General features: G+C 39.6%; 1 protein-coding gene across 6 annotated transcripts in view; it reads right to left on the bottom strand.

Annotated features, from left to right (window-relative positions):
* The window catches only part of LOC139581724 (sideroflexin-1), a 52,935-nt gene extending 40,078 nt beyond the window's left edge, over positions 1-12,857 (bottom strand). For 3 of the 6 annotated variants that reach the window (XR_011676274.1, XR_011676275.1, XM_071411787.1), the window contains exons 1-3: positions 12,305-12,641; positions 6,914-7,083; positions 5,081-5,251 (exon numbers count right to left, since the gene is read on the bottom strand). Coding sequence is in view for 4 of the 6 variants with exons in the window: in XM_071411787.1 (XP_071267888.1) it covers positions 5,081-5,251; positions 6,914-7,083; positions 12,305-12,307 (344 nt within the window). In the remaining 2 variants the exon portion in view is untranslated. The other 3 variants (XM_071411788.1, XM_071411790.1, XM_071411791.1) reach the window with 3 other exon arrangements.
* Between the last annotated feature and the right edge of the window lie 2,346 nt (positions 12,858-15,203).

Below are 15,203 nucleotides of genomic sequence, written 5' to 3' on the forward strand. Positions count from 1 at the left end.
AACAGTCGTATAACACTGTCATTCTAATAGAACAGTCGTATAACACTGTCATTCTAATAGAACGGTCGTATAACACTGTCATTCTAATAGAACAGTCGCGTAACACTGTCATTCTAATAGAACAGTCGTATAACACTGTCATTCTAATAGAACAGTCGTATAACACTGTCATTCTAATAGAACAGTCGTATAACACTGTCATTCTAATAGAACGGTCGTATAACACTGTCATTCTAATAGAACAGTCGCGTAACACTGTCATTCTAATAGAACAGTCGTATAACACTGTCATTCTAATAGAACAGTCGTATAACACTGTCATTCTAATAGAACAGTCGTATAACACTGTCATTCTAATAGAACGGTCGCGTAACACTGTCATTCTAATAGAACAGTCGCGTAACACTGTCATTCTAATAGAACAGTCGTGTAACACTGTCATTCTAATAGAACAGTCGTATAACACTGTCATTCTAATAGAACAGTCGTATAACACTGTCATTCTAATAGAACAGTCCGTTACACTGTCATTCTAATAGAACAGTCGTATAACACTGTCATTCTAATAGAACAGTCGTATAACACTGTCATTCTAATAGAACAGTCGTATAACACTGTCATTCTAATAGAACAGTCGTATAACACTGTCATTCTAATAGAACGGTCGTATAACACTGTCATTCTAATAGAACGGTCGTATAATACTGTCATTCTAATAGAACAGTCGTATAACACTGTCATTCTAATAGAACAGTCGTATAACACTGTCATTCTAATAGAACAGTCGTATAACACTGTCATTCTAATAGAACAGTCGTATAACACTGTCATTCTAATAGAACAGTCGTATAACACTGTCATTCTAATAGAACAGTCGCGTAACACTGTCATTCTAATAGAACGGTCGTATAACACTGTCATTCTAATAGAACAGTCGTATAACACTGTCATTCTAATAGAACGGTCGTATAACACTGTCATTCTAATAGAACAGTCGTATAACACTGTCATTCTAATAGAACGGTCGTATAACACTGTCATTCTAATAGAACAGTCGTATAACACTGTCATTCTAATAGAACAGTCGTATAACACTGTCATTCTAATAGAACGGTCGTATAACACTGTCATTCTAATAGAACAGTCGTATAACACTGTCATTCTAATAGAACAGTCGTATAACACTGTCATTCTAATAGAACAGTCGTATAACACTGTCATTCTAATAGAACGGTCGTATAACACTGTCATTCTAATAGAACGGTCGTATAACACTGTCATTCTAATAGAACAGTCGTATAACACTGTCATTCTAATAGAACAGTCGTATAACACTGTCATTCTAATAGAACGGTCGTATAACACTGTCATTCTAATAGAACAGTCGTATAACACTGTCATTCTAATAGAACAGTCGTATAACACTGTCATTCTAATAGAACAGTCGTATAACACTGTCATTCTAATAGAACGGTCGTATAACACTGACATTCTAATAGAACGGTCGCGTAACACTGTCATTCTAATAGAACAGTCGTATAACACTGTCATTCTAATAGAACAGTCGTATAACACTGTCATTCTAATAGAACAGTCGTATAACACTGTCATTCTAATAGAACGGTCGCGTAACACTGTCATTCTAATATAACAGTCGCGTAACACTGTCATTCTAATAGAACAGTCGTATAACACTGTCATTCTAATAGAACAGTCGTATAACACTGTCATTCTAATAGAACAGTCGTATAACACTGTCATTCTAATAGAACAGTCCGTTACACTGTCATTCTAATAGAACAGTCGTATAACACTGACATTCTAATAGAACGGTCGTATAACACTGTCATTCTAATAGAACAGTCGTATAACACTGTCATTCTAATAGAACGGTCGTATAACACTGTCATTCTAATAGAACAGTCGTATAACACTGTCATTCTAATAGAACAGTCGTATAACACTGTCATTCTAATAGAACAGTCGTATAACACTGTCATTCTAATAGAACAGTCGTATAACACTGTCATTCTAATAGAACAGTCGTATAACACTGTCATTCTAATAGAACAGTCGTATAACACTGTCATTCTAATAGAACAGTCGTATAACACTGTCATTCTAATAGAACGGTCGTATAACACTGTCATTCTAATAGAACAGTCGCGTAACACTGTCATTCTAATAGAACAGTCGTATAACACTGTCATTCTAATAGAACAGTCGTATAACACTGTCATTCTAATAGAACGGTCGTATAACACTGTCATTCTAATAGAACAGTCGCGTAACACTGTCATTCTAATAGAACAGTCGTATAACACTGTCATTCTAATAGAACAGTCGTATAACACTGTCATTCTAATAGAACAGTCGTATAACACTGTCATTCTAATAGAACGGTCGTATAACACTGTCATTCTAATAGAACAGTCGCGTAACACTGTCATTCTAATAGAACAGTCGTATAACACTGTCATTCTAATAGAACAGTCGTATAACACTGTCATTCTAATAGAACAGTCGTATAACACTGTCATTCTAATAGAACGGTCGCGTAACACTGTCATTCTAATAGAACAGTCGCGTAACACTGTCATTCTAATAGAACAGTCGTGTAACACTGTCATTCTAATAGAACAGTCGTATAACACTGTCATTCTAATAGAACAGTCGTATAACACTGTCATTCTAATAGAACAGTCCGTTACACTGTCATTCTAATAGAACAGTCGTATAACACTGACATTCTAATAGAACGGTCGTATAACACTGTCATTCTAATAGAACAGTCGTATAACACTGTCATTCTAATAGAACAGTCGTATAACACTGTCATTCTAATAGAACAGTCGTATAACACTGACATTCTAATAGAACAGTCGTATAACACTGTCATTCTAATAGAACAGTCGTATAACACTGTCATTCTAATAGAACAGTCGTATAACACTGTCATTCTAATAGAACAGTCGTATAACACTGTCATTCTAATAGAACAGTCGTATAACACTGTCATTCTAATAGAACAGTCGTATAACACTGTCATTCTAATAGAACAGTCGTATAACACTGTCATTCTAATAGAACGGTCGTATAATACTGTCATTCTAATAGAACAGTCGTATAACACTGTCATTCTAATAGAACAGTCGTATAACACTGTCATTCTAATAGAACAGTCGTATAACACTGTCATTCTAATAGAACAGTCGTATAACACTGTCATTCTAATAGAACAGTCGTATAACACTGTCATTCTAATAGAACAGTCGCGTAACACTGTCATTCTAATAGAACGGTCGTATAACACTGTCATTCTAATAGAACAGTCGTATAACACTGTCATTCTAATAGAACGGTCGTATAACACTGTCATTCTAATAGAACAGTCGTATAACACTGTCATTCTAATAGAACAGTCGTATAACACTGTCATTCTAATAGAACGGTCGTATAACACTGTCATTCTAATAGAACAATCGTATAACACTGTCATTCTAATAGAACAGTCGTATAACACTGTCATTCTAATAGAACGGTCGTATAACACTGTCATTCTAATAGAACGGTCGTATAACACTGTCATTCTAATAGAACAGTCGTATAACACTGTCATTCTAATAGAACAGTCGTATAACACTGTCATTCTAATAGAACGGTCGTATAACACTGTCATTCTAATAGAACAGTCGTATAACACTGTCATTCTAATAGAACAGTCGTATAACACTGTCATTCTAATAGAACAGTCGTATAACACTGTCATTCTAATAGAACGGTCGTATAACACTGACATTCTAATAGAACGGTCGTATAACACTGTCATTCTAATAGAACAGTCGTATAACACTGACATTCTAATAGAACAGTCGTATAACACTGTCATTCTAATAGAACAGTCGTATAACACTGTCATTCTAATAGAACGGTCGTATAACACTGTCATTCTAATAGAACGGTCGTATAACACTGTCATTCTAATAGAACAGTCGCGTAACACTGTCATTCTAATAGAACAGTCGTGTAACACTGTCATTCTAATAGAACAGTCGTATAACACTGTCATTCTAATAGAACAGTCGTATAACACTGTCATTCTAATAGAACAGTCCGTTACACTGTCATTCTAATAGAACAGTCGTATAACACTGACATTCTAATAGAACGGTCGTATAACACTGACATTCTAATAGAACGGTCGTATAACACTGTCATTCTAATAGAACAGTCGTATAACACTGTCATTCTAATAGAACAGTCGTATAACACTGTCATTCTAATAGAACGGTCGTATAACACTGTCATTCTAATAGAACAGTCGTATAACACTGTCATTCTAATAGAACAGTCGTATAACACTGTCATTCTAATAGAACAGTCGTATAACACTGTCATTCTAATAGAACAGTCGTATAACACTGTCATTCTAATAGAACAGTCGTATAACACTGTCATTCTAATAGAACAGTCGTATAACACTGTCATTCTAATAGAACAGTCGTATAACACTGTCATTCTAATAGAACAGTCGTATAACACTGTCATTCTAATAGAACAGTCGTATAACACTGTCATTCTAATAGAACAGTCGTATAACACTGTCATTCTAATAGAACAGTCGTATAACACTGTCATTCTAATAGAACAGTCCGTTACACTGTCATTCTAATAGAACAGTCGTATAACACTGACATTCTAATAGAACGGTCGTATAACACTGACATTCTAATAGAACAGTCGTATAACACTGTCATTCTAATAGAACAGTCGTATAACACTGATATTCTAATAGAACAGTCGTATAACACTGTCATTCTAATAGAACAGTCGTATAACACTGTCATTCTAATAGAACAGTCGTATAACACTGTCATTCTAATAGAACGGTCGTATAACACTGTCATTCTAATAGAACAGTCGCGTAACACTGTCATTCTAATAGAACGGTCGTATAACACTGTCATTCTAATAGAACAGTCGTATAACACTGTCATTCTAATAGAACAGTCGTATAACACTGTCATTCTAATAGAACAGTCGTATAACACTGTCATTCTAATAGAACACTGCTGCTCACTTGTAGAAGGTCATCATACAGCCAGTGATGGTCATGTTCATGGGGACCTGAGCCGACATGCGGCCAATCAGGATCATCTTCTCTCCGGTGTCTGGGTGGAAGGCTGAGTCAAAGATATACTTGGCTCGCCATAGCTCGTCCTCTGTCAGCCCGGGGGACATCACACCTTGCCTGGGGGAGAAGGGGGGGTTCAAAGACAAATAACAAGTGATTAGCTGAGCCTGTTTACTTAGTAGCTACACAAGTTTAAACAAAACCCTGTTGGTTGCACACAACCTATATTTGATCAACATTGTCCCAAATGTAACAGTGTAGAAGCCTTCAATCTCTTACCTAGCATCACTGCTCTGTGTATTCAATGTTGCATCATAGAATGCAACTATCTGTTGCCTTTCTGGTTAATCAATTGTTAATTAAGGGTAAACTGATCCTAGATCTATGCCAATAAGCCTGAGGTCAATTCTATCAGGAGCTCTCAGCTCAGTTATAGGTTGTTTCTATACAGCAGAACCAGGAGGAACCAGATCCCAGGAGAAACCATAACCCAGGAGAACCAAGAGGAACCAGAACCAAGGACAACTAGGGAGAACCAGAACCAAGGACAACTAGGGAGAACCAGAACCAAGGACAACTAGGGAGAACCAGAACAAAGGACAACTATGGAGAACCAGAACCAAGGGCAACTATGGAGAACCAGGAGGAACCAGAACCAATGACAACTATGGAGAACCAGAACCAAGGACAACTATGGAGAACCAGGAGGAACCAGAACCAAGGACAACTATGGAGAACCAGAACCAAGGACAACTATGGAGAACCAGAACCAAGGGCAACTATGGAGAACCAGAACCAAGGACAACTATGGAGAACCAGAACCAAGGACAACTAGGGAGAACCAGAACCAAGGACAACTAGGGAGAACCAGGAGGAACCAGAAGCAAGGACAACTAAGGAGAACCAGGAGAACCCATAACCCAGGAGAACTAGGCCCAACCAAGAGGAACCAGAACCAACATGAACTAAGGAGAACCAGGAGGAGCCAGAACCAATGAGAACTAGGGACAGCCAGGAGGAACCAGAACCAACGAGAACTAGGGATAGCCAGGAGGAACCAGAACCAACGAGAACTAGGGACAACCAGGAGGAACCAGAACCAAGGACAACTATGGAGAACCAGAACCAAGGACAACTAGGGAGAACCAGAACCAAGGACAACTAGGGAGAACCAGAACCAAGGACAACTAGGGAGAACCAGAACCAAGGACAACTAGGGAGAACCAGGAGGAACCAGAACCAAGGACAACTAAGGAGAACCAGGAAGAACCAGAACCAATGTGAACTAGGGAGAGCCAGAACCAAAGACAACTAAGGAGAACCAGGAGGAACCAGAACCAAGGACAACTAAGGAGAACGAGGAGGAACCAGAACCAAGGACAAATAAGATGAACCAGGTCGAACCGGAACCAATGTGAACCAGGAGGAACCGGAACCAATGACAACTAGGGAGAACCAGGAGGAACCAGAACCAAGGACAACTAAGGAGAACCAGGAAGAACCAGAACCAATGTGAACTAGGGAGAGCCAGAACCAAAGACAACTAAGGAGAACCAGGAGGAACCAGAACCAAGGACAACTAAGGAGAACGAGGAGGAACCAGAACCAAGGACAAATAAGATGAACCAGGTCGAACCGGAACCAATGTGAACCAGGAGGAACCGGAACCAATGACAACTAGGGAGAACCAAGAGGAACCAGAACCAATGTTAACTAGGGTGAACCAGGAAGAACCAGAACCAAGGACAACTAGGGAGAACCAGGCTCAGAATAAACTACCGGTAGTCACTGATGACTTTGTGTGCATTCTCTAGTTGTTCGTTGGTGAGCAGGACGTTGCGGGGGTCGGTAACGGTGAAGAAGTGTTTGGCCCGGCCCATAAACGTCCCTTGGTCCCATCGAGGCTCCTTGATGTTTATGGAGGTGGAGATTTCTGTCGTCATGGTTATCTGAAAGAACACAACAACATTGCAATAGCAAATATCAATTATTTTTTCCACCTTGTAAAACATTCACAACACAGACAAGTTTTATTGTCCCAGATGAGTTATCTACCGGCGCTCGACTAAAATTCATAAATTAGCCTAGCTACTGTCAGAGGTGGTGAAATTCATAACATCCTCCTGAATAAAAGCTTTGGAAAAACTGTAATAAGGTGTCCCTGTGTTAAGTTTCTTCCCACAAGATTAGTTCCTACAAGATTAGTTCCCACAAAGTGTGGCACTCACAGGAACAGTTCTAAACACCATTAAGTCAATGGCATCTGGGTCCCCAGTCCCAGACTTCCCCAGTCCCAGACTTCCCCAGTCTCAGACTTCCCCAGTCCCAGACTTCCCCAGTCCCAGACTTCCCCAGACTTCCTCAGTCCCAGACTTCCCCAGTCCCAGACTTCCCCAGACTTCCCCAGTCCCAGACTTCCCCAGTCTCAGACTTCCCCAGTCCCAGACTTCCCCAGTCCCAGACTTCCCCAGACTTCCTCAGTCCCAGACTTCCCCAGTCCCAGACTTCCCCAGTCCCAGACTTCCCCAGTCTCAGACTTCCCCAGTCCCAGACTTCCCCAGTCCCAGACTTCCCCAGACTTCCCCAGTCCCAGACTTCCCCAGTCCCAGACTTCCCCAGTCCCAGACTTCCCCAGACTTCCCCAGTCCCAGACTTCCCCAGTCCCAGACTTCCCCAGACTTCCCCAGTCCTAGACTTCCCCAGACTTCCCCAGTCCCAGACTTAGAGACAAGGGGAATAATGCAACACAAATCACAAAAAGCTCAACAAAAGGCCTTGACTATTGTATAACCTGGGACAAAACTAACCCTGAAACAGCATTACAGTTACTCTATTTCATTCTGAGACTAGAGTTGAGGAAAAACAGGTTTTTAGACATTTCTACAGAAAAAGGGAAAAGGGTCTGAATACTTTCCGAATGCACTGTATATTACTTACACATCAGCCAGAAATCACTCCTTTCTAGGTAACGTCTCTTATGTTACCACAAAATCATGTCACAATTGCCTGAGAGGAATGAAAAACCCAGAACACACCGTGATAAGTTCTTCTCAGGATTAATTTAGCAGGACAACAGTATATACAGTGATCCCTCGCCACTTCGCGGTTCACTTATCGCGGATTCGCTATTTCGCGGATTTTCATAATGCATTTTTTTTTTTTTTTTGGTGCATTGTGCTCTGCATTCTGATTCGCTAAAAACTCACTCCCGCTTCTTGTATCAAAACATGCTACGAATTGTGCTATCATTTTGTCGTCTCGTGCAGTTATGTGTACGTACATAAAACAGCTTGGCAAATTTACATTAAGTTGGCCAAATTATCTTGTAATTTCGAACATCTCCTAAACCCATAATGTCGACGAAACGGCCTACACGTGAGTCACTGTATTTGTATACATGTAATAGTTGCTAATTGTAAAAAAAAAAAAAGTTTTCTATTTCGCGGATTTCACTTATCGCGGGTCATTTTCGGAACGTAACCCCCGCAATAAACGAGGGATTACTGTATATCAGACAACTGATCCAGTATAATGTTCCTATAGAAACAGGCCTGGCTGACCTGACCCGGGTTTTGAAGAGCTAAATTTTACTGAACCTCACAATGGATGTTCTATTGATTCTATTAACCCGTTGTTACAATGTAACCCAGTCTGAACTAGATTCTATTAACCTGTTGTTACAATGTAACCCAGTCTGAACTAGATTCTATTAACCCGTTGTTACAATGTAACCCAGTCTGAACTGGATTCTATTAACCCGTTGTTACAATGTAACCCAGTCTGAACTAGATTCTATTAACCCGTTGTTACAATGTAACCCAGTCTGAACTGGATTCTATTAACCCGTTGTTACAATGTAACCCAGTCTGAACTGGATTCTATTAACCCGTTGTTACAATGTAACCCAGTCTGAACTGGATTCTATTAACCCGTTGTTACAATGTAACCCAGTCTGAACTGGATTCTATTAACCCGTTGTTACAATGTAACCCAGTCTGAACTAGATTCTATTAACCCGTTGTTACAATGTAACCCAGTCTGAACTGGATTCTATTAACCCGTTGTTACAATGTAACCCAGTCTGAACTAGATTCTATTAACCCGTTGTTACAATGTAACCCAGTCTGAACTGGATTCTATTAACCCGTTGTTACAATGTAACCCAGTCTGAACTGGATTCTATTTAACCCAGTCTGAACTGGATTCTATTAACCCGTCTGAACTGGATTCTATTAACCCGTTTTTACAATGTAACCCAGTCTGAACTGGATTCTATTAACCCGTTGTTACAATGTAACCAAGTCTGAACTGGATTCTATTAACCCGTTGTTACAATGTAACCCAGTCTGAACTGGATTCTATTAACCCGTTGTTACAATGTAACCCAGTCTGAACTGGATTCTATTAACCCGTTGTTACAATGTAACCCAGTCTGAACTGGATTCTATGAACCCGTTGCTACAATGTAACCCAGTCTGAACTGGATTCTATTTACCCGTTGTTACAATGTAACCCAGTCTGAACTGCATTCTATGTAACCCAGTCTGAACTGGATTCTATTAACCCGTTGTTACAATGTAACCCAGTCTGAACTGGATTCTATTAACCCGTTGTTACAATGTAACCCAGTCTGAACTGGATTCTATTAACCCGTTGTTACAATGTAACCCAGTCTGAACTAGAATCTATTAACCCGTTGTTACAATGTAACCCAGTCTGAACTGGATTCTATTAACCCATTGTTACAATGTAACCCAGTCTGAACTAGATTCTATTAACCCGTTGTTACAATGTAACCCAGTCTGAACTGGATTCTATTAACCCGTTGTTACAATGTAACCCAGTCTGAACTGGATTCTATTAACCCGTTGTTACAATGTAACCCAGTCTGAACTGGATTCTATTTACCCGTTGTTACAATGTAACCCAGTCTGAACTGGATTCTATGTAACCCAGTCTGAACTGGATTCTATTAACCCGTTGTTACAATGTAACCCAGTCTGAACTAGAATCTATTAACCCGTTGTTACAATGTAACCCAGTCTGAACTGGATTCTATTAACCCGTTGTTACAATGTAACCCAGTCTGAACTGGATTCTATTAACCCGTTGTTACAATGTAACCCAGTCTGAACTGGATTCTATTAACCCGTTGTTACAATGTAACCCAGTCTGAACTGGATTCTATTAACCCGTTGTTACAATGTAACCCAGTCTGAACTGGATTCTATTAACCCGTTGTTACAATGTAACCCAGTCTGAACTGGATTCTATTAACCCGCTGTTACAATGTAACCCAGTCTGAACTGGATTCTATTAACCCGTTGTTACAATGTAACCCAGTCTGAACTGGATTCTATTAACCCGTTGTTACAATGTAACCCAGTCTGAACTGGATTCTATTAACCCGTTGTTACAATGTAACCCAGTCTGAACTGGATTGTATTAACCCGTTGTTACAATGTAACCCAGTCTGAACTGGATTCTATTAACCCGTTGTTATAATGTAACCCAGTCTGAACTGGATTCTATTAACCCGTTGTTACAATGTAACCCAGTCTGAACTGGATTCTATTAACCCGTTGTTACAATGTAACCCAGTCTGAACTGGATTCTATGTAACCCAGTCTGAACTGGATTCTATTAACCCGTTGTTACAATGTAACCCAGTCTGAACTGGATTCTATTAACCCGTTGTTACAATGTAACCCAGTCTGAACTGGATTCTATTAACCCGTTGTTACAATGTAACCCAGTCTGAACTGGATTCTATTAACCCGCTGTTACAATGTAACCCAGTCTGAACTGGATTCTATTAACCCGTTGTTACAATGTAACCCAGTCTGAACTGGATTCTATTAACCCGTTGTTACAATGTAACCCAGTCTGAACTGGATTCTATTAACCCGTTGTTACAATGTAACCCAGTCTGAACTGGATTGTATTAACCCGTTGTTACAATGTAACCCAGTCTGAACTGGATTCTATTAACCCGTTGTTATAATGTAACCCAGTCTGAACTGGATTCTATTAACCCGTTGTTACAATGTAACCCAGTCTGAACTGGATTCTATTAACCCGTTGTTACAATGTAACCCAGTCTGAACTGGATTCTATTAACCCGTTGTTACAATGTAACCCAGTCTGAACTAGATTCTATTAACCCGTTGTTACAATGTAGCCCAGTCTGAACTGGATTCTATTAACCCGTTGTTACAATGTAACCCAGTCTGAACTGGATTCTATTAACCCGTTGTTACAATGTAACCCAGTCTGAACTGGATTCTATTAACCCGTTGTTACAATGTAACCCAGTCTGAACTAGATTCTATTAACCCGTTGTTACAATGTAACCCAGTCTGAGCTGGATTCTATTAACCCGTTGTTACAATGTAACCCAGTCTGAACTAGATTCTATTAACCCGTTGTTACAATGTAACTTAGTCTGAACTAGATTCTATTAACCCGTTGTTACAATGTAACCCAGTCTGAACTGGATTCTATTAACCCGTTGTTACAATTTAACCCAGTCTGAACTGGATTCTATTAACCCGTTGTTACAATGTAACACAGTCTGAACTAGAATCTATTAACCCGTTGTTACAATGTATCAGGTGTTGTATCCATCCAGTTCCAGCTTGCTGCAGATGTAACAGGGGACATTTTGAAACGCATGTCTCTGTCTGTAACCCGTTACACACACACACACACATCAGTCTGTTGCAAATATGACTTGTCGGTCACTCACAAACAACAAACAGTTGTTATAAATCTAACTTCCTCTGACAAATGTCAACCAGTCAGACTTCCTGTGGGTCAAATCCTATGCAACAATAGGCTGAAGGCCTAATACAAAGGCCGTGTTGATTTGATCATATTTGTTATGCCACTGTAAAATCTGAACTCTGAAAAGGGGCGGTTTCTCTTAACGCCTGCTGCGTTAGGTGGCCTTTGATCTAAAGACCTCTCTTCCAGCGCCACGTTTTAACCAAATCACTGGCCTTCATGGCTACATGTTAACCTATATTAGCTACATTGTAACGTTTTTCTTATGCTACAATGGTTGTTCCCAAAGCATAGACAGCCACACAGCTGCATAACATTGTGCAAGAACCAGCCAGCTCTGGTTTGAGAGAGGCTCCGTGAAATATAGCCTACAATATTTCTCACCATTTTGTCAGATGAACCGACCGTGCAAATGGATCCGGGCGAACAATATTACCATTGGCTGGATCGGATAAATTGATCAACCGAAGCAGACCAGCTTGATCTGTAGCTAATCACTGCATGTAGACCGTTACATCTGGATACCAAGTCAACGTCCAAAACCGTGCAAACGCCAAAATAAATGTAATATCTCCGCTAATAGCCTATTATTCAAAGCATATGTTTCAACTACAGCCCTAGATTTCTGCCTGCCACATCCTCAGATTCAGTCGTCTAGTTGCCCACTAGGCAGGCAGGCAGTAGAGCTATCCCTCTATCCCCTGTTAACCATCCAAACCAGATGCACGACTATAAAATAAGTGGTATCAAATTCCAACATGTGGAAACACGTGTTATGAAGGTATCCAGCCACTTACTGGACTAAAGCTCCGATCCTCGTCTGCCACAGTCACAGCAGTCTTCTGCCAGAGACGTCCCTGAATAGCGAGCTAGCTCAACGAAGCTAATTTGACAAGTATGCAGCGGCTACTCAGCACCAAAAGATACACAGCAGCGGGCACGAAGTTCCTTTCACAATAAAATCCCAACATTAAATAAATGCAAATAAACAGACCAAAATAATATAAATATCTCGATTTTTATTGGAGTCCAAATCATATAAATATAATATATTCTTGATCTAACCCCAAACATTTTCATGGCCAGATTTATCATAAATTAAAAGTCAATGTCAGCTAATACTTTTCTTCCTCAGACAAAGACTTTTATTAGCAAATTATTTTTGAGGTTTTTCTGTCTGCTGCGCCCCTGCCCAGTCATGTGAAATCCATAGATTATGGCCTAATTCATTTATTTCAATTGACTGTTTTCCTTATATAAACTGTAACTCACGAAAATCTTTGAAATTGTTGCATTTATACTTTTGTTCGGTATAATTGATGACAATAATACAATATAACTTTGAAAGTCATTCGCCTTTTTCCCTTTGAATTGTTTAGGCCTATCTCCATAAGCTTGCTTTAGTGGATATCAGAAGCAGAATCACTGTATTAAACACATCATCAATAGCCTTCCTATATATGAAGCAATATAAAAGTGCACTGATTACACAAGACTGTGGCTTGCTCCTTCTGTAGAAGAGGAAACACTACAAAGCCAACAAAAAGCTCTCAGGCTGCGTTTACACAGGTAGCCCAATTCTGATATTTGTTCCACTAATTGGTCTTTTGACCAATCACATCAGATCATTTCACATCAGCTCTTTTTCAGAGCTGATCTGATTGGTCAAAATACAAACGAGTGAAAAAATGATCAGAGGTGAAAAAATGATCAGAGTTGAGCTGCCTGTCTAAACGCATCCTTATATGGCCCATAACGGTCTGATACGGTTTGCTAGAGCTCATGGCTGCTTGTATTACTTGGCTTGTAGGTGAAATTTGCCATGAATGTTTCACTTTTGTCTCAGACAATGAGGGGAGGGGTAATGTTCAACTTCAAGGGCAGCGGAAGGAAAGCTGGTTTTCCAATAGTCAGCTCTTTTAACTCATAGCTAATGGATTGTGCAGTTGTAAATCAGTTGTAGCCTGGGCCTTTGATTTGACAAAATACAAATGAAATGGAACCATAGAGAAACATGAACTAACATATTATCAATCATATGTAAAATGCCCTCTAATAAACCTATCCACATTGTAATTTATCCACCCAATTTTTTACAGCCATTCAAATCGTAGGCCTATCTACTGGATATTAGACTATAGTGTAAAGGTAGTGCAATACAAAACAGTTCAAGAATTTAAGGACTTTTACTGCCATCTAGTGGTCCGTTTTGGGAGTACATGTGACTCATTCTCACTCAGAAGTAGAACAAAGCGTCAGCTGGTTAGTCATTTGTAATAGAGCCTCACAGTGGAGGTGTCATGATACCCATAAAACCTAGCGGTCAAACAGGGAAATTAGAATTTTAGAAATTCTTAAAATAAGGGCTGTGTTTCGTGTAGGCTTATCCTGGCGTCCCGTTTTGATAACCTTATAAATCTCTCTCGGACAAGGTGACTTTTATCAGTATATTCGGCTGTATATACTCTCAGATTCGAAAATGCTAATTAGCATCAAAGTAGACATCATGCAAGACTACAAATCCCTGCAAGCTCCTGCACATCATCTCTAGCTGACACCTTTGTTAACAGCTATTGTGCCAATTTAAAACTTGCACATGACAGTTCAGAATTGTCCATTTAAGGAAATTAAGCCAATTTATTAATTACTAAATTTAGCTAACATTAGAATCCAGAGATTCTTACCTTTGCTTCGATTCGCAGTCTCATCCAGATCATGGTATTTGTAGTTCTTTATGATAGCCACATTAGTAGCTAATTAGCGTTTCATTTTGGGGGGGTTAAATACAGGCGAATATATTGATATTTGTTGATAAGTCACCTTGTCCTAGAGAGATTTACACAGTTATCAAAACATCACCCCAGGGTAAGCCTACATGTAACACAGCCCTTATTTAAGGTGATTCTAAAATCCCCTATGGGAAAAATGAATGGTGGAAAAACAATTGGAACCATTTCCTTGTTTGTATGCTAGGTTTGATGGGTATTATGACTCATACTGTGGTACTCTATAGAAGTGACATTAGATGCCTGACCAGACCTCTCGCGCACGTCTGTCCACCTCGCGTGCATGTTGATTTTGTCCACCCAAACCAGACGCAATCAGGACACGCAGGTTGAAATATCAAAACTCACTCTGAACCAACTATATTAATTTGAGGACAGGTCGAAAAAGCAGTAAACATTTGATTTATTAATCCACAGATAAAAGGGTCAACTGAGTTTGTTTCTAGTAATCTCTCCTACTTCAGGGTTCTTCTTCTTTGGACTTTATATGGCGGTTG

This window comes from Salvelinus alpinus, chromosome 7, assembly GCF_045679555.1.
Source record: "Salvelinus alpinus chromosome 7, SLU_Salpinus.1, whole genome shotgun sequence".
NCBI classification, from domain to species: Eukaryota; Metazoa; Chordata; class Actinopteri; order Salmoniformes; family Salmonidae; genus Salvelinus; species Salvelinus alpinus.